Source organism: Gobio gobio (genome assembly GCF_949357685.1).
Source record: "Gobio gobio genome assembly, chromosome: 6".
Taxonomy (NCBI): Eukaryota; Metazoa; Chordata; class Actinopteri; order Cypriniformes; family Gobionidae; genus Gobio; species Gobio gobio.
This window is the reverse complement of record NC_137102.1, coordinates 58,699,911-58,722,777: the sequence shown is the minus strand read 5'-3', so window position 1 is coordinate 58,722,777 and position 22,867 is coordinate 58,699,911. Positions and strand designations below refer to the sequence as shown.

General features: G+C 41.1%; 1 protein-coding gene across 1 annotated transcript; it reads left to right on the top strand.

The window, feature by feature from the left end:
• Window positions 1-5,785: 5,785 nt before the first annotated feature.
• On the top strand, window positions 5,786-17,776 carry calr3b (calreticulin 3b). Its single transcript, XM_079819691.1, has 9 exons — window positions 5,786-6,009; window positions 6,908-7,009; window positions 7,106-7,309; window positions 7,394-7,488; window positions 10,505-10,714; window positions 10,797-10,910; window positions 11,000-11,143; window positions 13,937-14,029; window positions 16,100-17,776. Exons 1-9 carry the CDS (start codon window positions 5,913-5,915, stop codon window positions 16,292-16,294), a joined length of 1,254 nt encoding a protein of 417 aa, XP_079675817.1. The 5' UTR covers window positions 5,786-5,912; the 3' UTR covers window positions 16,295-17,776.
• The last annotated feature ends 5,091 nt before the right edge of the window (window positions 17,777-22,867 follow it).

Below are 22,867 nucleotides of genomic sequence, written 5' to 3'. Positions count from 1 at the left end.
GGTCTCAGAGCACTTGACTGTTTCTATAGCAACCGGAGTGACGCGATGACTTTACTAATCAACGATTGGCTCTTTCATTTAGAAGGCGGAGGTTATTCACCATATTGGGCGTTGCAAATTCTCCCATTTATCAAATTCTCATAAATCTTCATATAAATGCTGCGTCCCAATTCGCATACTATCCGTCCTAAATAGTATTCAAAAATAGAATTATTGTGTCCCAAATCGTAGTATGTTGAAAAGAGTATTCCAAAGATTCCCGGATGGTTTACTATTTCCGGTCAGAATCTGAAGTGCAGATCGACGCAGGCTCTGTCCCAAATGGCACAATTCAAGTGCACTTTCGGCCTTGTGGACTTACAATGGCACTGCATGCGTGTGTCCGATAAGTCCACGAGTCCACAGGGTGTCCAATTTGTCATTTTCGCTCTCAGAAGGGTGCTCGTGAGCACCCCTTTTGAGGTCGATATGCGCCCTCGATGCGCACTTCTGCCGAGCCCGCACTGGTGCAGGTTTTCACGCGGTGAGAGTGCGGACTCAGAGGATGACCGTGAGGGTTTAGGGCATAGATATCCATAATAAAGGCTAGATGTCTCGTCCGCTGCTGGCCAATGGAGGGGGACGTCCGCACCTGGCGGCCATCTTGTCACAGTCGGCTCGCTCACTCGTAACATTGTGTTTTAATGGTGCATGTACTTTTTAAAAAACCATAACTTGCTCAATTTTCTACCGATTTTCAAACTGTTTGGTTTGTTATAAACGTCAGAGATGTAGTTATGACACTGCATACTTATGAAAAATTATTCATAATTTGTACAAGCATCCATAATTATAGCCACGTTAATAAAGTTTGTAAGAAACCAAACCATTTGTAAATCCATCAAGATTTCAGCGAGATAAGAGTATTTGTGTTCATGCAGATCACTCACCTTACACCAGGCACCACAGAGCCATGCCTGCGACAAGATGGCCGCCAGTGATGACGTTAGAGACTCCGCCATAAGACATCTAGCCTTTATTGTGGATATCTATGGTTTAGGGTGCCATTTGGGACAGGGCCGCACACTCTAACGACTGATATATTACCCACAACCCATTGCGAGCTTGACAAGGATTCGATTAGAACTACAAACGCGGATAAAAAGTGTTAAAAAACTACAAACATGACGGATGTGCGAGTCCAACGGTTAAGTAGAGAGGGTTAGATTAAGGGGCTTCAGAGATAAATTATCAGTATTTATCCTGACGAAAAGATATTTATTCAATATTATCCACATTATATTTCACCTGCAGCCGCATTGTGAACTTTTGTACTGATATGTTTAGACATTAACTTTTAAATGCATCATTATATTTAAACTGCAAACACATGAGAGGAGTCTCTGCATTAAAGACTCATGAATGGCAGATCAACGTGCGTCTACATTTATCTCCGATAAGTTAGGAAATCAAACTGAATGTGGAGGATTTGAACTGTGATGTTGATTGACAGGGCAGTTTAAACGGTGATGGGATGCATGTAACTAAGCAACAGAGTCCGTTATAGATGATGAAGTAGTATGTCCCAAAGCTTGCATACTCTTCTGCTACACACTCAAAAGTATGTACTTTTTCTTCACAAAAAGAGTACATACTTTTAGGGCGTAGTATAAGTAGGCGAATTGGGACGCAGCAAAAGTCTTGCTTATAGTTAGTAGAATGTCTAAATTGTACTATCTGAAACAATTACTTGATTCAGTCTCAAAAATTGGATTTAAAATGCTAAACAACTGTATTTATTCCTAAAATAATAACTAGATTCACTGAATTAAACATGTAACATATTCTCATTAGGTAGGCTAGCACACTAATATTCCATTCCATTCATGAGAGAAAGTATGTAATATAATGTAAAACTTAATGAAGCAAGATAGGACAGCTCCACATACCTGTGGCCATCAGCAGCCATGCTTTATTTATTCATTTGGCATTATTCAGGAAGTTGGCCACAGAGTCACAGCGCCATCTAGAGCTGCTCTATTGAACTTCACCAACAAATTCTCAATTGCTCAAGATCCATGCATTTCCAGAAGGCTATGTCAACATAAACTTTGCAATGTGACATTTCAGAGGGAAACAGGGCCTACAATGATAGAAAATTGTATCCATCAGGAATTGAGTTTTTAGATGAAATTGCAATGTTGCAGTAGAAATTATATACAGTTGTGCTGCTTAATATTTTTGGGAACCTGTGATACTTTCATTATCCATTGAAGATAAAGATATCAGCATTTATTCCAAATAGAAATTTCTTATAACAATATAAATGTTTTACTATCACTTTTTATCAATTTAACACATCTTTGCTGAATAAATGTATTAATTTCTTTCAAATAAAGAAAAAAATACTGATCCCAAACTTTTGAACGGTAGTGTATATTGTTCCAAATTATTTCTATTTTAAATAAATGCTGTTTTTATTAATCAAAGAATAGAGAGAGAGAGACTGTACTGTATATTGTATACTATATATTTGAATACATGCTGTATTATTTGTATATTGTAAATTTCATATTTCCGTAGTGCTAACTCTTTTAACACTGCAGTTTCAGCTACCAATCGGAAATTAAATAAAAAGGTAATATTCCTCTATTCATTTGAATAAATCTTGCATACATGATACAGACAAAATGATTTTTTCCAGTATTTTCTGCCATCTAGTGGAAACAGCCCAAACTGTCTGCAGGTGTCAACTGTCAGCTCACAGGGCCTGAGTTACACACTTTCAAAAAGGAATTTATAACCAAAAAAATCAAATACAGCTTAGACAACATATACTTACATGTTAATCACTTTTAGCAGTGGTTTATGTAACTTCAAAGGGTTCGTAAAATGACACCAGTATTGTGTATTTAGAGACACTGTGTGTGGGTATGGGAAGCTTTTCAATTTAGGTAGGCCAAATCCAGGCAAAAATCCCCCAAAATGGTCCCAGAGCATAAGAGGGCTTGTTCAAAAAAATAATTGACTTACCCCGTATGTCGCTCAAAATCACATATGGCTTTCTTTTTCTGTTGGACACAAATGGAGGTGTTTAGCAGAATATCCACAGCTCTTTTGCATACAATGAGAGTGAATATGGCTGTTAAGCTTCATTACCTGAACAAGTGTAAATGCATGAATCAGCCTTAATATGCAATGCCACTTATACTTCCTTGTATTGCTTATCAAGTCTATTCGTGAAGAGTTTATTTATTCTGAAAACAAGTCAAATTTATACAGTCCTGCAACACCTATTGCTGTAGGAATGACTGGATAATTCAGTTAAAACTCCCAATATCCTGAAGATTCAGATCAGGTCAATATTCATTTTAGATATCAAATCTGGATTTGTAGCTTTGCAATCCACATTATCCTGATTATATCTTGAAACGTTTCCATGAAAGGCCTGCAACAATGCTTAGGTAGGTGGTGCGTGTCAAAGGAACATCCACATGGATGGAGGACCCAAGGTTTCCCAGCAAAACATTGCCCCAAGCATCACTGCCTCCGCGGGCTTGCCTTCTTCTCATAGTGCACCTGGTGCCATGTGTTCCCCAGGTAAGCAACGCACATAAGGGGTTATGTGTTGATGTAGGTTCTTAAATGTTTTGATCTATGTAATTTAAATCATATTGTATTGTTGTCTCCTGTACCTGGAAACCAGATTTTATGTATGTATGTGTGAGTGTATGTGTATGTATGTATATATGTAATGTGTATTTGTGTACATTTTATCTATTGTGATGATTGTAATGTTGTTGTTGTTGTTGTTGTTGTTGTTGTAGTGTAACATTTTAGAATGGACCCCAGGAAGACTAGCTGATTGCAAAGACTTTCAGCTAATGGGATCCATATAAATAAACAAATAAACATATACACAACCGCCCACATGATGTAAAAGAACACGTGATTCATCAGACCAGGCCGCCTTCTTCCATTGCTCCGTGGTCTAGTTCTGATGCTCACGTGCCACTGTTGGTGCTTTGGGCGGGGTCAGGGGTCAGGGGTCAGCATGGGCACTGGTTAGGGGCTGTGCCGCCCCATACACAACAAACTGAGATGCTCTGTGTGTTCTGACCCCTTTCTATCAGAACCAGCATTAACTTCTTGAGCAGTTTGAGCTCCAGTAGCTCGTCTGTTTGATCCAGCCTTCGCTCCACACGTGCATCAATGAGCCTCGGCCGCCCATGACCCTGTGGCCGGTTCTCCACTGGTCCTTCATGACCCTGTGGCCGGTTCTCCACTGGTCCTCCATGACCCTGTGGCCGGTTCTCCACTGGTCCTCCATGACCCTGTGGCCGGTTCTCCACTGGTCCTCCATGACCCTGTGGCCGGTTCTCCACTGGTCCTCCATGACCCTGTGGCCGGTTCTCCACTGGTCCTCCATGACCCTGTGGCCGGTTCTCCACTGGTCCTCCATGACCCTGTGGCCGGTTCTCCACTGGTCCTTCATGACCCTGTGGCCGGTTCTCCACTGGTCCTCCATGACCCTGTGGCCGGTTCTCCACTGGTCCTTCATGACCCTGTGGCCGGTTCTCCACTGGTCCTTCATGACCCTGTGGCCGGTTCTCCACTGGTCCTTCATGACCCTGTGACCGGTTCTCCACTGGTCCTCCATGACCCTGTGGCCGGTTCTCCACTGGTCCTCCATGACCCTGTGGCCGGTTCTCCACTGGTCCTTCATGACCCTGTGGCCGGTTCTCCACTGGTCCTCCATGACCCTGTGGCCGGTTCTCCACTGGTCCTTCATGACCCTGTGGCCGGTTCTCCACTGGTCCTTCATGACCCTGTGGCCGGTTCTCCACTGGTCCTTCATGACCCTGTGGCCGGTTCTCCACTGGTCCTCCATGACCCTGTGGCCGGTTCTCCACTGGTCCTCCATGACCCTGTGGCCGGTTCTCCACTGGTCCTCCATGACCCTGTGGCCGGTTCTCCACTGGTCCTCCATGACCCTGTGGCCGGTTCTCCACTGGTCCTCCATGACCCTGTGGCCGGTTCTCCACTGGTCCTTCATGACCCTGTGGCCGGTTCTCCACTGGTCCTTCATGACCCTGTGGCCGGTTCTCCACTGGTCCTTCATGACCCTGTGGCCGGTTCTCCACTGGTCCTTCATGACCCTGTGGCCGGTTCTCCACTGGTCCTCCATGACACCCCACAAGAGCTGCAGTTTTGGAGATGCTTTGACCCTAGCCATCACAATTTGGACAGACAAACACAGATTTAACCATAACAAACAAGTGTATTTATGGATGGAATATATAAGATGGCCTATTTTAAAGGCTTCTAATTTTTTATACAGACCCGTTAAGTTATTGGACATGTGTTGGGTTGACCTAATTACCTAAAAAATATATATATATTAGTAGTAATTGTTTGGTTTTGTCATACAGCAGACGTTTCTGAAGCGCTTGAAACACAGCACGCAGTGTATTGTTTTTTACAGTTTCATCATATCAAAGTCTAAAGATAAAGCAGAGAAGCGGGGGCTGTATTTTGAGGAAAACACAACCCCCTATTTGTTTAAGCACCGTTTTCCGCGTACTCGTCTTGGCCGGTTGAGTGACATTTCACACTCGCTGGTGGTGTTGTGCTAGAAACTGATCCTGAGTCAGTGCCGTCCAGTCATTCAACGAGACCGCGGGTCAGTGTATTCAGTAACAGCTGATCGGAGAACAGCACAAGAGGCGGATACAATATCCGGTGTGAAGGCGAGCCATGCACTTCGTGGTCTCTTGTGATTGGCCGAGAGCGTCGGCTGTGGACCAATGAGCGGCAGACATCTGTGCAGCCACGCGCTTCTCCCGAGCCACGGATAAACCCCAAGAGCAGCAGAGCGCGAGCACGAGAGGGAGAGAGGGAGTGTGCGGGCTTAATTCCACAAATAATCAAAAATGCAAATTATTACATTATTTCAGTGTGTTTCTGTTGCGTTATTGGCATTGGCGGCCAATGCAGAGGTGTACTTTAAAGAGCAGTTTCTGGATGGGGGTAAGTCAATCATTAAGTTGCCTGTCATGGTTGAATTCTAGGTCACAACATTAATGAGGGACATTAAAATGGCTTACTGTTTATTTATATACTTTTGTTATGCTTGAAAAGTGAATATTATTACTCTTTAACAGTATTGGTTTATGCATAGTTTGCCAAAGCATTCAAAATTATTCTTTCTTTCTTTCCTTCCTTCTTTCATTCTTTCTTTCCTTCATTCTTTCTTTCTTTCGCACAATGTATATTGCAGTACTGAAGAAGTGCATTACAGCATATGGATTGTTCATTTACTTTTTCGAAAATAAAATAAATATTTTAAGTTAAAATATACAGTTTATATAGTAAATGTAACTGTAGTCGGTTGTGTTTTCTTTGGTTGTACTCCTAAAAGTTAGCAGATATACATTTTTTTTCTATTTTCCGAGCCAATGGACCAAAGGTTCTGATGACTCGTCTTGCACTCAGGGGCGTGTCCAAATGTTTGTCCAATAGAAAGCGCTCTTGAATGAGAAGGCAGCTGGACAGCAATAGAAAATATTACATTATGTTTCACGGCAATATCAAATTATGTAAACCAATTTTAATCCGATATAAGGGGCATAGTTTTGCTAGTGCAAAATGAAAGCAAAACTGGCATTTGCATATCCAAACTGTCTATCATATGAGCTTGCAAGAACGGGTTTCTTGCCAACTTTGCAATTCCACAAAAACTTCCTTAATCATTCATTAAATGCGTGTGGAATGTGCCACCCTCATAAATTCCTCTCGTTTCCTCTTCAAGTTCATAGATAAAGAGATAGAAAAATGCAGCCTTGTACAATTTGGGTTGGTAAGTTAGTTGATGATGAGACTTAAATGTTGTTTTTGTGCTTCTAACTTTAATTCTCTGAATTCTCAGATGCCTGGAAGAGTCGATGGGTGAACTCGGAGCACAAGTCTGACTATGGGCAGTTTAAACTGACCGCTGGAAACTTCTACGGGGATGCTGAGAAAGACAAGGGTAAGCGTTTGCATAGGATTCACTCGTCCCTAGAAACGACTAGCAAAGAAACGAACGATTATATAAATGAATTGGCTTCACTGTGTCCACCAACAGGGCTGCAGACCAGTCAGGATGCCCGTTTCTACGCCACCTCCGCCCGCTTCGGGCCCTTCAGCAATGAGGACAAACCCCTGGTCATCCAGTTTACCGTCAAACACGAGCAGAAGATCGACTGCGGAGGTGGATACGTCAAAGTCTTCCCTGCTGATCTCAACCAGGCTGAGATGCACGGCGACTCCCAGTATTACCTCATGTTCGGTAGGTCGACCAGTTAACGCCTTGGGTTCAAGCGTCTGAAAATATATAGTCTTGGGTAGTTTATTAATATTTTCTTGTCAACAGGGCCTGATATCTGCGGCTACAGCACCAAGAAGGTTCACGTCATCTTCAACTACAAAGGCAAGAACCACCTCATCAAGAAAGATATCAAATGCAAGGTGAGTTAGTGATATTACAACCAGACTTAAAGGGTTAGTTCACCCAAAAATGAACATTCTGTCATTAATTACTTCCCCTCATGTCGTTGGACACCCGTAAGACCTCCGTTCATCTTCAGACACAAATGAAGATATTTTAGTTGAAATCTGATGGCTCTGAAAGTCTTCCATTGGCACAATGTACTTTACACTCTCAAGACCCATAAAAGGCACTAAAGACGTCGTTACAAAGTCCATCTCACTACAATGGCTCTACAATAACTTTATGAAGCGACGAGAATAGTTTTGTTTGCAAAAAAACTAAATAACGACTTGTATAGAGATAACCGATTTCAAAACACAGCATCATGAAGCTTTGATTCAGCAGTTTGAATCGCCAAAGTCACGTGATTTCTGCAGTTTGGCGGTTTGACACGCGATCCAAATCATGAATCGACTCACTGATTCATAACGCTTCGAAGCTTCATGATGCTGTGTTTTGAAATCGTCATCACTATACAAGTCGTTATTTAGGTTTTTTTTGCGCACAAAACTATTCTCGTCGCTTCATAAAGTTATTGTAGAGCCACTGTAGTGAGATGGACTTTGTAATGACGTCTTTAGTACCTTTTATGTGTCTTGAGAGTGTAAAGTACATTGTGCCAATGGAGGCCTTTTCTGAGCCCTCGGATTTACACTAAAATATCTAGAATTTTCATTTTTGGTTGATCTAACCATTTAATATCCAGTAACATTATCAATTTAATGCACTGACACTATCAGATGAGCTGAATAATGACACCAACTTTGCAACAATAGCTATATTTCCATCCAAAGTTGCGAATTTAACTAATTGAAGTTAAATTAAATAGTAGTAAATTGAAGTATGCCCCCCCCCCCCCCCCCCCCCCCCTTACAAATTATCGCAATGCATACACAATTTAAACAGTAAAGATTTTATTGTGCAAAAAACGGCAAACGAATTATAGGCTACTAGATGTTTTATACAAACTAAACTAATGATATTCAAATGGCGGACCGCGGTCAGCATCCGCATCAGCATCATTTTACTGTTTCTAGTTGAAGTGAGGAGAGCGTCAAAACAGCGGTGCGGATCACACCACAAGCACCCAAGATCGTTTGTGGAAATTATATTTCAGCGCTATATCCTCTTGTAGTTTTATCTAAAGCCAAACACGCTCCATTCAAGCCCTTTCAGCTCTGTGCGTGTTCTCTCTTTCTCCACATTAAAAGGTTAGTTCACCCAAAAATAAAAACTATCCCATGATTTACTCACCCTCAAGTCATCCTAGGTGTATGACGTTCTTCTTTCAGACAAATACAATCAGAGTTATATTACAAATGTCCTGGCTAATCCAAGCCTTATAATGGCAGTGAATTATGTCGTTATAGACTAGTTATTTTAGTCTATAAAGTTTTAAATATGGATATTTTTCTTACACAAACGCGCCACTTCGCTTCAGAAGGCCTTTATTAACCCCTGGAGCCGTGTGGAGCAGTTATATGATGGATAGATGCACTTTTATGGACTTAAAAAATGACCTAACAAGTCACTGCCATTATAAAGCTTTGATTAGCCAGGATATTTTTAATATAACTCAGATTTGATTCGTCAGAAAGAAGAATGTCATATACACCATATACACCTTTTGGGTGAACTGTCCCTTTAACAGAGCTTAATGCTCAAAGGCAACCACCCGAAGTCATTGTCCACCGCAATGTTTCGCTGAAGACATCGTCTGGTGCCAATTGACCTATCGGTAAGCCCCGCCCCCCTTAGTTACTGTTGCTAACTCGGACAAACAAACGGAGTTGCTATATCTTACAATGACAGCTGTCAGTGTGCAAACCTTATCCCAAGATGTTTTTGGACACAGAATGTAGCGTATACCCCGTCAAACTTAACTGATGGTTTATCAAGTTTATTATGTCCTTTTTCACTCCAAAAAATCATCTTAAGAACTGAACAAACAAAGCATAAGAAGTGTGCATTAACGTCTCATTCACAAACTATCTTTCTCCGTTGCATTACACAGCAAATTACACAAAAACACTCATACAACTAACAGTAAACAAACATATACAGACCGTATGCCTTTTTCAGGGGTGCAGTTAATAACTGGTGAACTTTGTATCTGCAAAACAACTCCGATAAACTGCGTGCGAGCTCTTCCTTTCACTAACTTACCCGTAGACAATAATACCCATCAAAATAGGAGTCCTCCTTAGTAGGACAGATAATGTAGACCTTAAACATATCTAAAATTAGAATAATTTGCATATAACCAGTTTAATATGGAGAGGCACTGAAATGTAGACCTTCGTGTTTTTGACCTACAGTGTTGCATGACGTGAGAACAGTTAGTTATTTCGGTTTGTATGTTAGCAGGGACTTTAATCGTAACTTAACGAGAGTATGACAACCAGAAAATCCTCTCAGGATCCCTGGAGTCAGTGTTACAGTTCCTCAGGCACGACATTTTAGCATTTTTGTAGCATAAATGCCATCAAACCGATGAGAGCTTCGGATTTTCCAATGTTTCTCTATGGCACTGACAGCTAAAGTCCCAGCGCAAATGATACTCAACTGCTATTGGCTCATCTGCGTTCGAGGGGAGGGGCTTACCGTTAGGTCAATTGGTAGACACGCTCTCTCTTTAACCTCTCAAAACGCACAAATGGCTTCACATCAGCACATCGCGTGTGCACTATAAGAGATGCACAGTTACACAGGAAATGTCACTTGCACAATAGAGGCAGTGTCGTATCATCACTTTTTAAGGCTTGCCAGTGTTTAAACCAGTTAGCACTCACGTTAGCAGACCGCGCGCTCACACACACACACACATAGGCCGCCTCACAAACAGCTTGCGAGTACCAAATTGCGCTCAAATGGTCAAATACACACAAATGTATATACAAAATGACCTCGTATCACGATTAAAATACGATTAATCATGCAGCCTTTTGTCATTGAATGAAATGTACACTAAATGAACTCTATCTTTCTCTCCAGGATGATGAGTTGACTCACTTGTACACATTGATCCTGAACTCGGATCAGACGTACGAGGTGAAGATCGACAATGAGAAGGTGGAGTCCGGCTCTCTGGAGGAGGACTGGGACATCCTACCCCCAAAGAAGATCAAGGACCCCGAAGCCAAGAAACCCGAGGACTGGGACGACCGTGCCCAGATCGACGATGAGACGGACACCAAACCTGAGGTCTGATTCTGTTTCACGATCCCGCTTCATTTCACCAGTTATGGTCCGTTTCATGAACTCTGCTGTTGTGTGGTGTTGTCAGGACTGGGATAAGCCTGAGAATATTCCCGATCCTGATGCCAAGAAGCCAGAGGACTGGGATGAGGATATGGACGGAGAGTGGGAACCTGCCATGATCCCAAACCCAGAGTACAAGGTTCATATTTACATTCTAGAAGATGATTTCTGCTCCGTGAACTGTTGTCACTTCCTCTGATCTTAATTTATCATTCTGTTGGGGTGCAGGGAGAGTGGAAACCCAAGCAGATCGACAACCCGAACTTCAAGGGCGCCTGGGTGCATCCTGAAATCGACAACCCTGAATACAGTCCTGATTCCCAGATCTACAAATTCGACAACATTGGAGTCATTGGGCTGGATCTCTGGCAGGTAAGAGAGAATGCCATAGTGTATCCGTTATTTTCTTAATTATGACCGATAACATTATAAATGCACATCAGTATAACGTTTAAAATATGCAAATCATGCATTCGCTTCATATGTGATTTACTGAATATTCACTATATGTTCACAGGGATTTTGACAAGCAAATTGTGTTGATTGTAATGTGCTTTTTAAAAATGTTTTATTATATATTTACGCTTTTTAACTCGCACCAGCTGCCAGTAGTTTTACTGAATGTTATTATTGAATGAGTCTAATTTGCAACAATTACTAAATTATGGTTCCTCTCATACCTTTTAAGCAATTTCAGAGGAATTATTAAATATTAGTGTTGTTATTGTTAACAACTAAAACCGTAAAAATGTGTTACTTGAAGTAAAATGATCATTAACTGAAACCAAATCAAATACCAAGTAAACATTTCTCATTTCTATTTCTTTTAACTTGATGTTCTAAAAGTCAAATTGAAATATACATATATAAGTAAAAACTATTTTGACATATAAAAAAGACTAATAAAATGACAAACGCAACAAAATCTACAAAAAAAGGGAAAAAAAAGACAGCAAGTGTTACAGAAAAGGAAATCCATTGTAGAATTGTTATTAGGAGTGTTTGCCAATGTGTCAATGTGTTTGACATTCTTCATCACGCTTGGGGTTAGTTCACCCAAAAATAAAAACTAACCCATGATTTACTCACCCTCAAGCCATCCTGGGTGTATATGACATTCTTCTTTCAGCCGAACACAATCAGAGTTATATTAAATATCCTGGCTTTCCAGCTTTGCAGTGGCATTAGGTATTAGTTCCTAGAACTATTGTCGGAAGTATTAGTTTGCACCGAAGGAACTGGGAATGATTTAAGTTCTAGGAACGCCTTTTGGAGGGATTAAATTAGCTCCTATTTCAGATGCTGCGTTCCAGACAGGTTTTTGAGCCCGTAAGTTACGACTTCAAACCACGAATTCGTAGTGTTCCAGACAAAGTCACGGCAAACTGCCCGAGCGGTAGCTAGATGTAAATGATCAGCATGGCGGACCATACGGGGCTTATGCTCATTTACAATCATTTCTATCGCCGAAGGTGCTTACTCCTTGCTTATTTGAGGGAAACCGGAGAAAAACGGCGCATAAGGCAAGAGAAGCTGTTATACCTTTTATTTTGCGTTATTTGTATATTTGGAAATGTATGTGGTATTAATTTATTCTTGCACCCCATGGACTGAAAACTAGCTAACGCTAGAAAAGCTGCTGATAATGCATAACATTTGTGGATAAGTAATGTTAGAGCGATACCATATTTTAATAAGCGATTTGGTTTTTAATGTACGACCAGTGTTGGGCACGTTACTTTAAAAAAGTAATTTGTTATAGTTACTAGTTACTTCTTACATATAGTAACTGAGTTTCATCATTATAAAAGTAACTAATTACCAGGGAAAGTAACTACTGTTACTTTTTTTTTTTTCTTCAAATGTTCAAATATGTCAACTTGGATGCCCACAGTATTAAATATGTTAAATTAATGAATTGGACACTAAATAGAATAAATTATTATTATAAAACATTGTACATTAATGTACACTATTGTAATGTTGCTGTGGGACAATGTGAGACACCTATCAAATTCAATATATTACTGTAAATATTATCAGTAGGCCTACTATAGTGCACATATTGTGTAAATATTATCAGTAGTCCTACTACAGGGAGTGCAGAATTATTAGGCACGTTGATTTTCTGATCATATTTTTTTTCCAGGCACATTTGACCAATTCCAAACCACAGTAATCCTAATAACTACTATTGATTTAGTATTTAATAATGTATAAGTGATATATAATTGTTCATGAAGGCTGGAAATGAAAATCACCTTATATTCAGGTGTGCAGAATTATTAGGCATGTTTTCTTTTACAGATAAATTGAGCCAAAAAAGAGATTTAACTCAGACTGAAAAGTCAAAAAGTATTAAATGCCCATGAGAAGGATGCAATACTAATGCAATACTAGACATTGCAGTTAAGGCGAGACCATTGGACAGTGAAATGCTCGTTGGGTCAGCAGGGTCAGACAAAAACAGGTGGTGAAGAAAAGACACCCGTTAACTGCAAAAGAATTAAGAATTAAGGTGAAGAATTAAGGGTGAAACCATCAGGAACCCTTTAGTCTCCAGCGCCACCATTTTCCAGAGCTGAACCTACCTGGAGTCTCCAGAAGTGCAGGTGTCAGGATCTCAGAGACTTCAGTTAGGTAAAGAATCCTAAAAAATGACCCCCACTAGATAAGAATCACAAGCTGAAGTGTTGTAAAATACATGAAGAAGGTTTTTTTATAGGCTTTATGGACAGATAGGTTGAGAGTGACTCTTGAAGGACCAGCACCACATCCTCTAGCTCCAATGTTTGAAGAATTCATCTTCCAGAATCTGGCAGTACGTTTTGGGAGTTCATTTTAGTCCATCTCTGCAAAACGGACTTCAGGATGGACTTAATGACCTAGATGGTTTGAGGGCGAGTAAATTATGGGATCATTTTCATTGTTGGGTGAACCATCCCTTTTAACGTAGTGTTTGCGCATTGAACCACTAGGAGGCGCTGTTCACCCTCCCTCAAATTCAGCTTTTCACAGGACACATACAGTAAAACAGACACAATGAATGTTTTCCGCAGCAATTACAACAGAATTAAAAGATATTCGAGTTGTTTCAGAGAACTTTAGGACTGTGTGTATACAAAGCATTTGTTAATCATGTTTTATTTCTGTTTTGTCAATCAGGTGAAGTCTGGCACTATTTTTGACAACTTCCTCATCAGCGATGATGTGAAGGAAGCGGAGGATTTCGGAAATGAAACATGGGGTGCTACAAAGGTACGAGATGCATACACACTACCATACACTAACCACTGTGTAAAAGCCTATGATTGTCATCATGGGCGTCACTAGGCCCTTTTTACGGGGGCTTCGGCCTCCCCAAAACTTCTGTCCTGTCCAGCCCCCCTAAAAATGTGTGATTAACCTTTCAAACATATGAAACTGGCGGGAGGCTTCAGCTTCGAACCATCTTTTAATCTGCGTTAATCACGTCAGAAGCAGAGGTGGAGCCTCATTGGTCTGTCACCGCTCGTCAATGTCAAAATATTTGAGAAAACCAATCAAATCAGAGTAGGCGGGCTTTATGTTCACAGAAGCTGCTATGGTTGAGCGTGAATTTTAGCAGCGCGACTCGACGTCAAGTGTGACATATGAAGCTAAACTAAACGTTTCATATTTGACAGCTGCTTCTTTAAGTCAGAAATGTTAAACAAATGACAAAAATATTCAGGCAAATTAATAAACTTTTGTCTAATTTCGCCATTTTGATTTGAAATAGGCCTATGTAATGTCATTTATAATATAATTAACAAACAAGAAATATTAACAAAGCCGTTTTCAGATTAGGCATGAGATTGATAGTAATGAATGTGTGCATATTTCAAATTAATAATTCCATTTGTAGCCTTCAGTAAATAAAAAAAAAAGTTCCGCTTTTTTCAGCTTGTATTGGGCATAAGATAAGAAATGAATGTGTTCATATTGTGAATTAATTTAATAAATTTAGTTACCCAGCTTTCCTGTTAGCCTTCAGAAAAGATTCATAAAATATATAAATATCAGTTAAACATATGTTTACTGTCTTCACTGACAAAAATGGAAAAACTTTATCAGTCATATCTGCCCACTGACATGGTGTTCAAGCTGTTGTTATCTACTTTTTAGAAGTTCAGATCATCTTAAAATGCACATATAATAGAAATAAAAATGTTCTTGAGGGGTAATGCCCCCGAAACGAAATAATAAACAGCCAATATCCTAATATGCATACTAATAATCTACTAGTTAATAGTGAAAATTGGACCCTAAAGTCCCTTTTTTTTTCCCATACCCTCGCTGGGGGCTCAGCCCCCCTAAAAATGAAAATCCTAGAATCGCCTGTGATTGTCATAGTACACAAGGCAATCATTATAGGTATTAAAGGGTTAGTTCACCCAAAAATGAAAATTCTGTCATAAATGACTTCCCCTCATGTCGTTCGACACCCGTAAGACCTCCGTTCATCTTCAGACACAAATGAAGATATTTTAGTGTAAATCTGATGGCTCTGAAAGGCCTCCATTGACACAATGTACTTTACACTCTCAAGACCCTTAAAAGGCACTAAAGACGTCGTTACAAAGTCCATCTCACTACAGTGATTCTACAATAACTTTATGAATCGGAGAGAATAGTTTTTGTGCGCAAAAAAACCCTAAATAACGACTTATATAGTGATGACGATTTCAAAACACGGCATCATGAAGCTTTGAAGCGTTATGAATCAGCGAGTCGATTCATGATTCGGATCGCGTGTCAAACCGCCAAACTGCTGAAGTTTGGCGATCCAAACTGCTGAATCGACTCACTGATTCATAACGCTTCGAAGCTTCATGATGCCTTGTTTTGAAATAGTCATCACTATATAAGTCGTTATTTAGGGTTTTTTAGCACACAAAAACTATTCTCGTCGCTTCATAAAGTTATTTTAGAGCCACTGTAGTGAGATGGACTTTGTAACGACGTCTTTAGTATCTTTTAAGGGTCTTGAGAGTGTAAAGTGCATTGTGCCAATGGAGGCCTTTCAGAGCCATCAGATTTCACCTAAAATATCTTCATTTGTGTTCTGAAGATGAACGGAGGTCTGACGGGTGTCGAACGACATGAGGGGAAGTCATTTATGACAGAATTTTCATTTTTGGGTGAACTAACCCTTTAAGATTTGGTTTCAAACCTAGTGAGCTGCATCACTGTCTACTTTGATCCTCATCAGTGATTTGATTTGAAGTGAATCGTATACATTTTTGCTAAACTAGTGAATATCTTAAGCAATAAAAATACATTGACAAATTGTCCTTCGTGCCACAGGGTCCCGAGAAGAAAATGAAGGATGAACTGGATGAGAAGAAGCGCAAAGAGGAGGAGGAGAAGAACAAGGAGCAGAGCACAGAAGCGGATGAGGAAGAGGACGACGAAGGAGAGGAGGAAGAGGAGGAGGACGAGACAGACGAGCCTCCAGAGGAGGAAGGAGACGAGGATGCACTTCCTAAAGATGAACTGTAAAGCAGGAAGCAGATTATCGTCCACATTCCGTGCTTGCCAGGGAAACGACTGCAGTGCATTCATTCGAAACATGACGCTCCCTGAACTCGTGATGTCTTACAGGGTCAAAAGGGCGACTGGAAGTTCACAACCCATACATTTAATTTGCGACCAATAATGAGCCAATTTCTGTTTTTTTTTGTTTCTTCTATGTACGAATTGTCTTTTCCTCTATGGTCCCAGGGGTCTGATATGTGTAACATCTTTGAGGACTGATCTATGATCAGTTTATTGTGCCTTTCACGCTTGCAAAATCGATTCCCAATATTAGTTTGTCAGTTTGAAGGATCTGTACATGGATATCAGTGATAGTAAACAATGTTACTGGGATGTTCCACCGTTCACAGGTTGAATAGTTGCTTCTCCACATTTGCAAATATATGATCAGCTCAAAGTCCAATGAAACTAGAAGAGGATGGTGAATGTTTTTTTTTTTTTTTTTTTTTTGCCCTATTGTTATCGATTAATTCATTAGATCACAGGCTGGGTTCCAAACTATGGCCCTCGTTTCTGAAACATAATGATTTTTGTGTAAATGAGTTATTTACGAACGCTTTACACATGAATTGCTTGTGTTTCATGAATAAGGACCGATGAATGTTTGTACTGTAGTGCAAATGAGACTTACAATGGCATAATGTTCCTTTGGCACTGATGATTTTGTTCTTTTGTTTTCTGTTATTATGTGCTGTGGTTGTTCTTAATCTCCTAAACAAGATGTTCAGTCAAATTTCCAGCTCTATTTATTACAACAGACATGTCTCGCAGTTCGAGCTTGTTTTACCGTACAGGTTTCCAGCGGCAGTAACAGTTGTGGTGTCCAGTTTGTAGCGGATGTAAATCTCTTCTTTTTTTGGTGTTTTTTTTTAATTAAAGTAAATCTTTTGTTACTTGAAAATAAATGAGCTACGATAAGGGATGTGGGTAACATTTGCAGCGATTTCAAGAGCGTGTTAAAATAAATAGTTGTCTACACTGTGATTGTTCAATTTGGATTAGTACTGAAAATCCTGTTTAGTGATGTTAAACCACCTTTTTACATGTCGAGAGTTGTAATTAATGCCAAAGTTTTAATAAATAACTTTATTGTACATGTAGTTGTACTTTGTGTGAGTTTGAACACGTCATGTTTCATACAGTTATTCACACCGAAAGAAGAGATGATGATGATATCTGAACGTTTGTCAATTTCATTTTGCCTTTTTGTGAAATTGGATTATCTTGATTTTTGTTGATTATCTGCATCTTTACTCTAAATTTTGGGGGTTTCTAATATGAAAGTCGCTCATGCTGGAACAGGAAGGGGCCGTCCCTGAACTGTTCCCACAAAGTTGGGAGCATGAAATTGTCCAAAATGATTTGGACACCCTTCTAAATAATTGAATTCAGGTGTTCCAATCCTTTTGGCAATAAAGTGCATGTTATCCATAATGGAAAAACCTGATATTATTAGGTATGTACTTGTCCTTGATGTCTTGCATTTGCAAAACTGATTCACAAGATGGAGACATTTTACAGCAAAATAATGTGATGTGCTGGCATTTTGACATTATGTTACATGCAGTTACTATAGCAGTAACAGACCCACTTTATATTAGGTCAAGTCAACTTTATTTATATAGCGCTTTTTACAATGCAGATTGTTTCAAAGCAGCTTCACAGTGTTAAACAGGAAAATAATGCAACCGAATTTGTTTCGGCTGTACAGCCGCTCTGGAGAAAATGATCAGCTCATATCAATTATCATACAGTGACAATGTGAGCAGATCAGTCATTTTAGTTTATATGGTTAATTTAGTTTACTAATTAGATTTATTTGGATATTTAGTTGAAAATGTATTGTCCCCAACTGAGCAAGCCAAGCCAAAGGCGAAAGTGGCAAGGAAACCAAAACCCCATCAGGAGACCTAATGCAGAAAAATAAACCTTGGGAGAAACCAGGCTCAGTTCTCCTCTGGCCAATTAACAAACAGCGTATGATTATTATTCTGACAACATTACGGGTCAGAGGTCATATTCGATCAGAATATTCGACAGATCCGAGGCAACACGCCGGAGACGGGTTTATTGAGGATGACATGTCGATTAAACAATTATGAAATCGGAGGCCTTAGGTGGCCTTGTACTAACATTTTAATTAATAATTTGATACAATGCACTTATGTAAATACATGTTATACCACTACACCTGTCCCTAACCCTACCCTTAAACTTACCCACACCACCACACCTGTCCCTAACCCTACCCTTAAACTTACCCACACCACCACACCTGTCCCTAACCCTACCCTTAAACTTACTTATACCACCACACCTGTCCCTAACCCTACCCTTAAACTTACTTATACCACCACACCTGTCCCTAACCCTACCCTTAAACTTACTTATACCACCACACCTGTCCCTAACCCTACCCTTAAACTTACTTATACCACCACACCTGTCCCTAACCCTACCCTTAAACTTACTTATACCACCACACCTGTCCCTAACCCTACCCTTAAACTTACCCATACCACCACACCTGTCCCTAACCCTACCCTTAAACTTACCCATACCACTACACCTGTCCCTAACCCTACCCTTAAACTTACTTATACCACCACACCTGTCCCTTACCCTACCCTTAAACTTACCTATACCACCACACCTGTCCCTAACCCTACCCTTAAACTTACTTATACCACCACACCTGTCCCTAACCCTACCCTTAAACTTACTTATACCACCACACCTGTCCCTAACCCTACCCTTAAACTTACCCATACCACTACACCTGTCCCTAACCCTACCCTTAAACTTACCCACACCACCACACCTGTCCCTAACCCTACCCTTAAACTTACTTATACCACCACACCTGTCCCTAACCCTACCCTTAAACTTACTTATACCACCACACCTGTCCCTAACCCTACCCTTAAACTTACCCATACCACCACACCTGTCCCTAACCCTACCCTTAAACTTACCCATACCACTACACCTGTCCCTAACCCTACCCTTAAACTTACTTATACCACCACACCTGTCCCTTACCCTACCCTTAAACTTACCTATACCACCACACCTGTCCCTAACCCTACCCTTAAACTTACTTATACCACCACACCTGTCCCTAACCCTACCCTTAAACTTACTTATACCACCACACCTGTCCCTAACCCTACCCTTAAACTTACCCATACCACTACACCTGTCCCTAACCCTACCCTTAAACTTACCCACACCACCACACCTGTCCCTAACCCTACCCTTAAACTTACCCACACCACCACACCTGTCCCTAACCCTACCCTTAAACTTACCTATACCACCACACCTGTCCCTAACCCTACCCTTAAACTTACTTATACCACCACACCTGTCCCTAACCCTACCCTTAAACTTTCTCATACCACCACACCTGTCCCTAACCCTACCCTTAAACTTACCTATACCACCACACCTGTCCCTAACCCTACCCTTAAACTTACCCATACCACCACACCTGTCCCTAACCCTACCCTTAAACTTACCCATACCACCACACCTGTCCTTAACCCTACCCTTAAACTTACCCATACCACCACACCTGTCCCTAACCCTACCCTTAAACTTACCTATACCACCACACCTGTCCTTAACCCTACCCTTAAACTTACCCATACCACCACACCTGTCCCTAACCCTACCCTTAAACTTACCCATACCACCACACCTGTCCTTAACCCTACCCTTAAACTTACCCATACCACCACACCTGTCCCTAACCCTACCCTTAAACTTACCCATATCACCACACCTGTCCCTAACCCTACCCTTAAACTTACCCATATCACCACACCTGTCCCTAACCTTACCCTTAAACTTACCTATACCACCACACCTGTCCTTAACCCTACCCTTAAACTTACCTATACCACCACACCTGTCCCTAACCCTACCCTTAAACTTACCTATTCCACCACACCTGTCCCTAACCCTACCCTTAAACTTACCCATACCACCACACCTGTCCCTAACCCTACCCTTAAACTTACCTATACCACCACACCTGTCCCTAACCCTACCCTTAAACTTACCTATTCCACCACACCTGTCCCTAACCCTACCCTTAAACTTACCCATACCACCACACCTGTCCCTAACCCTACCCTTAAACTTACCTATACCACCACACCTGTCCCTAACCCTACCCTTAAACTTACCCATACCACCACACCTGTCCTTAACCCTACCCTTAAACTTACCTATTCCACCACACCTGTCCCTAACCCTACCCTTAAACTTACCCATACCACCACACCTGTCCCTAACCCTCCCCTTAAACTTACCTATTCCACCACACCTGTCCCTAACCCTACCCTTAAACTTACCCATACCACCACACCTGTCCTTAACCCTACCCTTAAACTTACCCATACCACCACACCTGTCCCTAACCCTACCCTTAAACTTACCCATACCACCACACCTGTCCTTAACCCTACCCTTAAACTTACCCATACCACCACACCTGTCCCTAACCCTACCCTTAAACTTACCTATACCACCACACCTGTCCCTAACCCTACCCTTAAACTTACCCATACCACCACACCTGTCCCTAACCCTACCCTTAAACTTACCCATATCACCACACCTGTCCCTAACCCTACCCTTAAACTTACCCATACCACCACACCTGTCCCGAACCCTACCCTTAAACTTACCCATACCACCACACCTGTCCCTAACCCTACCCTTAAACTTACCTATACCACCACACCTGTCCCTAACCCTACCCTTAAACTTACCCATATCACCACACCTGTCCCTAACCCTACCCTTAAACTTACCTATACCACCACACCTGTCCCTAACCCTACCCTTAAACTTACCCATATCACCACACCTGTCCCTAACCCTACCCTTAAACTTACCTATACCACCACACCTGTCCCTAACCCTACCCTTAAACTTACCTATACCACCACACCTGTCCCTAACCCTACCCTTAAACTTACCTATACCACCACACCTATCCCTAACCCTACCCTTAAACTTACCTATACCACCACACCTGTCCCTAACCCTACCCTTAAACTTACCTATACCACCACACCTGTCCCTAACCCTACCCTTAAACTTACCCATATCACCACACCTGTCCCTAACCCTACCCTTAAACTTACCTATACCACCACATCTGTCCCTAACCCTACCCTTAAACTTACCCATACCACCACACCTGTCCCTAACCCTACCCTTAAACTTACCCATACCACCACACCTGTCCCTAACCCTACCCTTAAACTTACCCATACCACCACACCTGTCCCTAACCCTACCCTTAAACTTACCTATACCACCACACCTGTCCCTAACCCTACCCTTAAACTTACCCATACCACCACACCTGTCCCTAACCCTACCCTTAAACTTACTTATACCACCACACCTGTCCCTAACCCTACCCTTAAACTTACCCATACCACCACACCTGTCCCTAACCCTACCCTTAAACTTACCTATACCACCACACCTGTCCCTAACCCTACCCTTAAACTTACCCATACCACCACACCTGTCCCTAACCCTACCCTTAAACTTACCTATACCACCACACCTGTCCCTAATCCTACCCTTAAACTTACCTATACCACCACACCTGTCCCTAACCCTACCCTTAAACTTACCTATACCACCACACCTGTCCCTAACCCTACCCTTAAACTTACCCATACCACCACACCTGTCCCTAACCCTACCCTTAAACTTACCCATACCACCACACCTGTCCCTAACCCTACCCTTAAACTTACCCATACCACCACACCTGTCCCTAACCCTACCCTTAAACTTACCCATACCACCACACCTGTCCTTAACCCTACCCTTAAACTTACCCATACCACCACACCTGTCCCTAACCCTACCCTTAAACTTACCTATACCACCACACCTGTCCCTAACCCTACCCATATCCCACCTCAATATCAGCAAAAGTATTTTGCAATACAACATGAACACAATAAGTACACAGTACTTATTTTTTAAAGTGTGTACATAGTAGGTTAAAGCCACTTAATATAAAGTGGGACCGCAATAAGTATAAATTATGCATAATTACATGCAAATAATGACCCTGAACTAAATCCTAACCCTATAGTAAGTACATGTAGTTACTTAATATTACTCAGGACTTAAATGTATAAATGCAGTGTAACAGAGACACCTTAAAATAAAGTGTAAATGCATTTCTTAAGTAATGTGCTTAATTTTATTAAATATTTATTCCCCCCCCCCAAATAAACTGTGAACTAGGTAAACAACACATTATTCCACATACATAAATTGTTTTCAAAGTTATTTTCGTTTCTGCATTGTTCTTTACCTTTTTTTTGTTTTGTCCACATTTTGGTATACACGTTTGTTTCAGAATAATTAAAAACAGTTGATGTTGATTATATATGTCATATCAATAATATGATATTTACTTTAATCAATAAGTAACTATTTTCCTCCCCACGATTTGACATTGGCTGTGCGCGCTCACGAGACTCCTCCTGT

Coding starts and splice junctions, on each gene's coding strand:
- calr3b (XM_079819691.1), top strand. CDS start 5,913: ATGCAAATTATTACATTATTTCAGTGTGTTTCTGTTGCGTTATTGGCA. Junction 6,010..6,907: donor AGAGCAGTTTCTGGATGGGG/GTAAGTCAATCA, acceptor CTGAATTCTCAG/ATGCCTGGAAGAGTCGATGG. Junction 14,030..16,099: donor AAACATGGGGTGCTACAAAG/GTACGAGATGCA, acceptor TTCGTGCCACAG/GGTCCCGAGAAGAAAATGAA.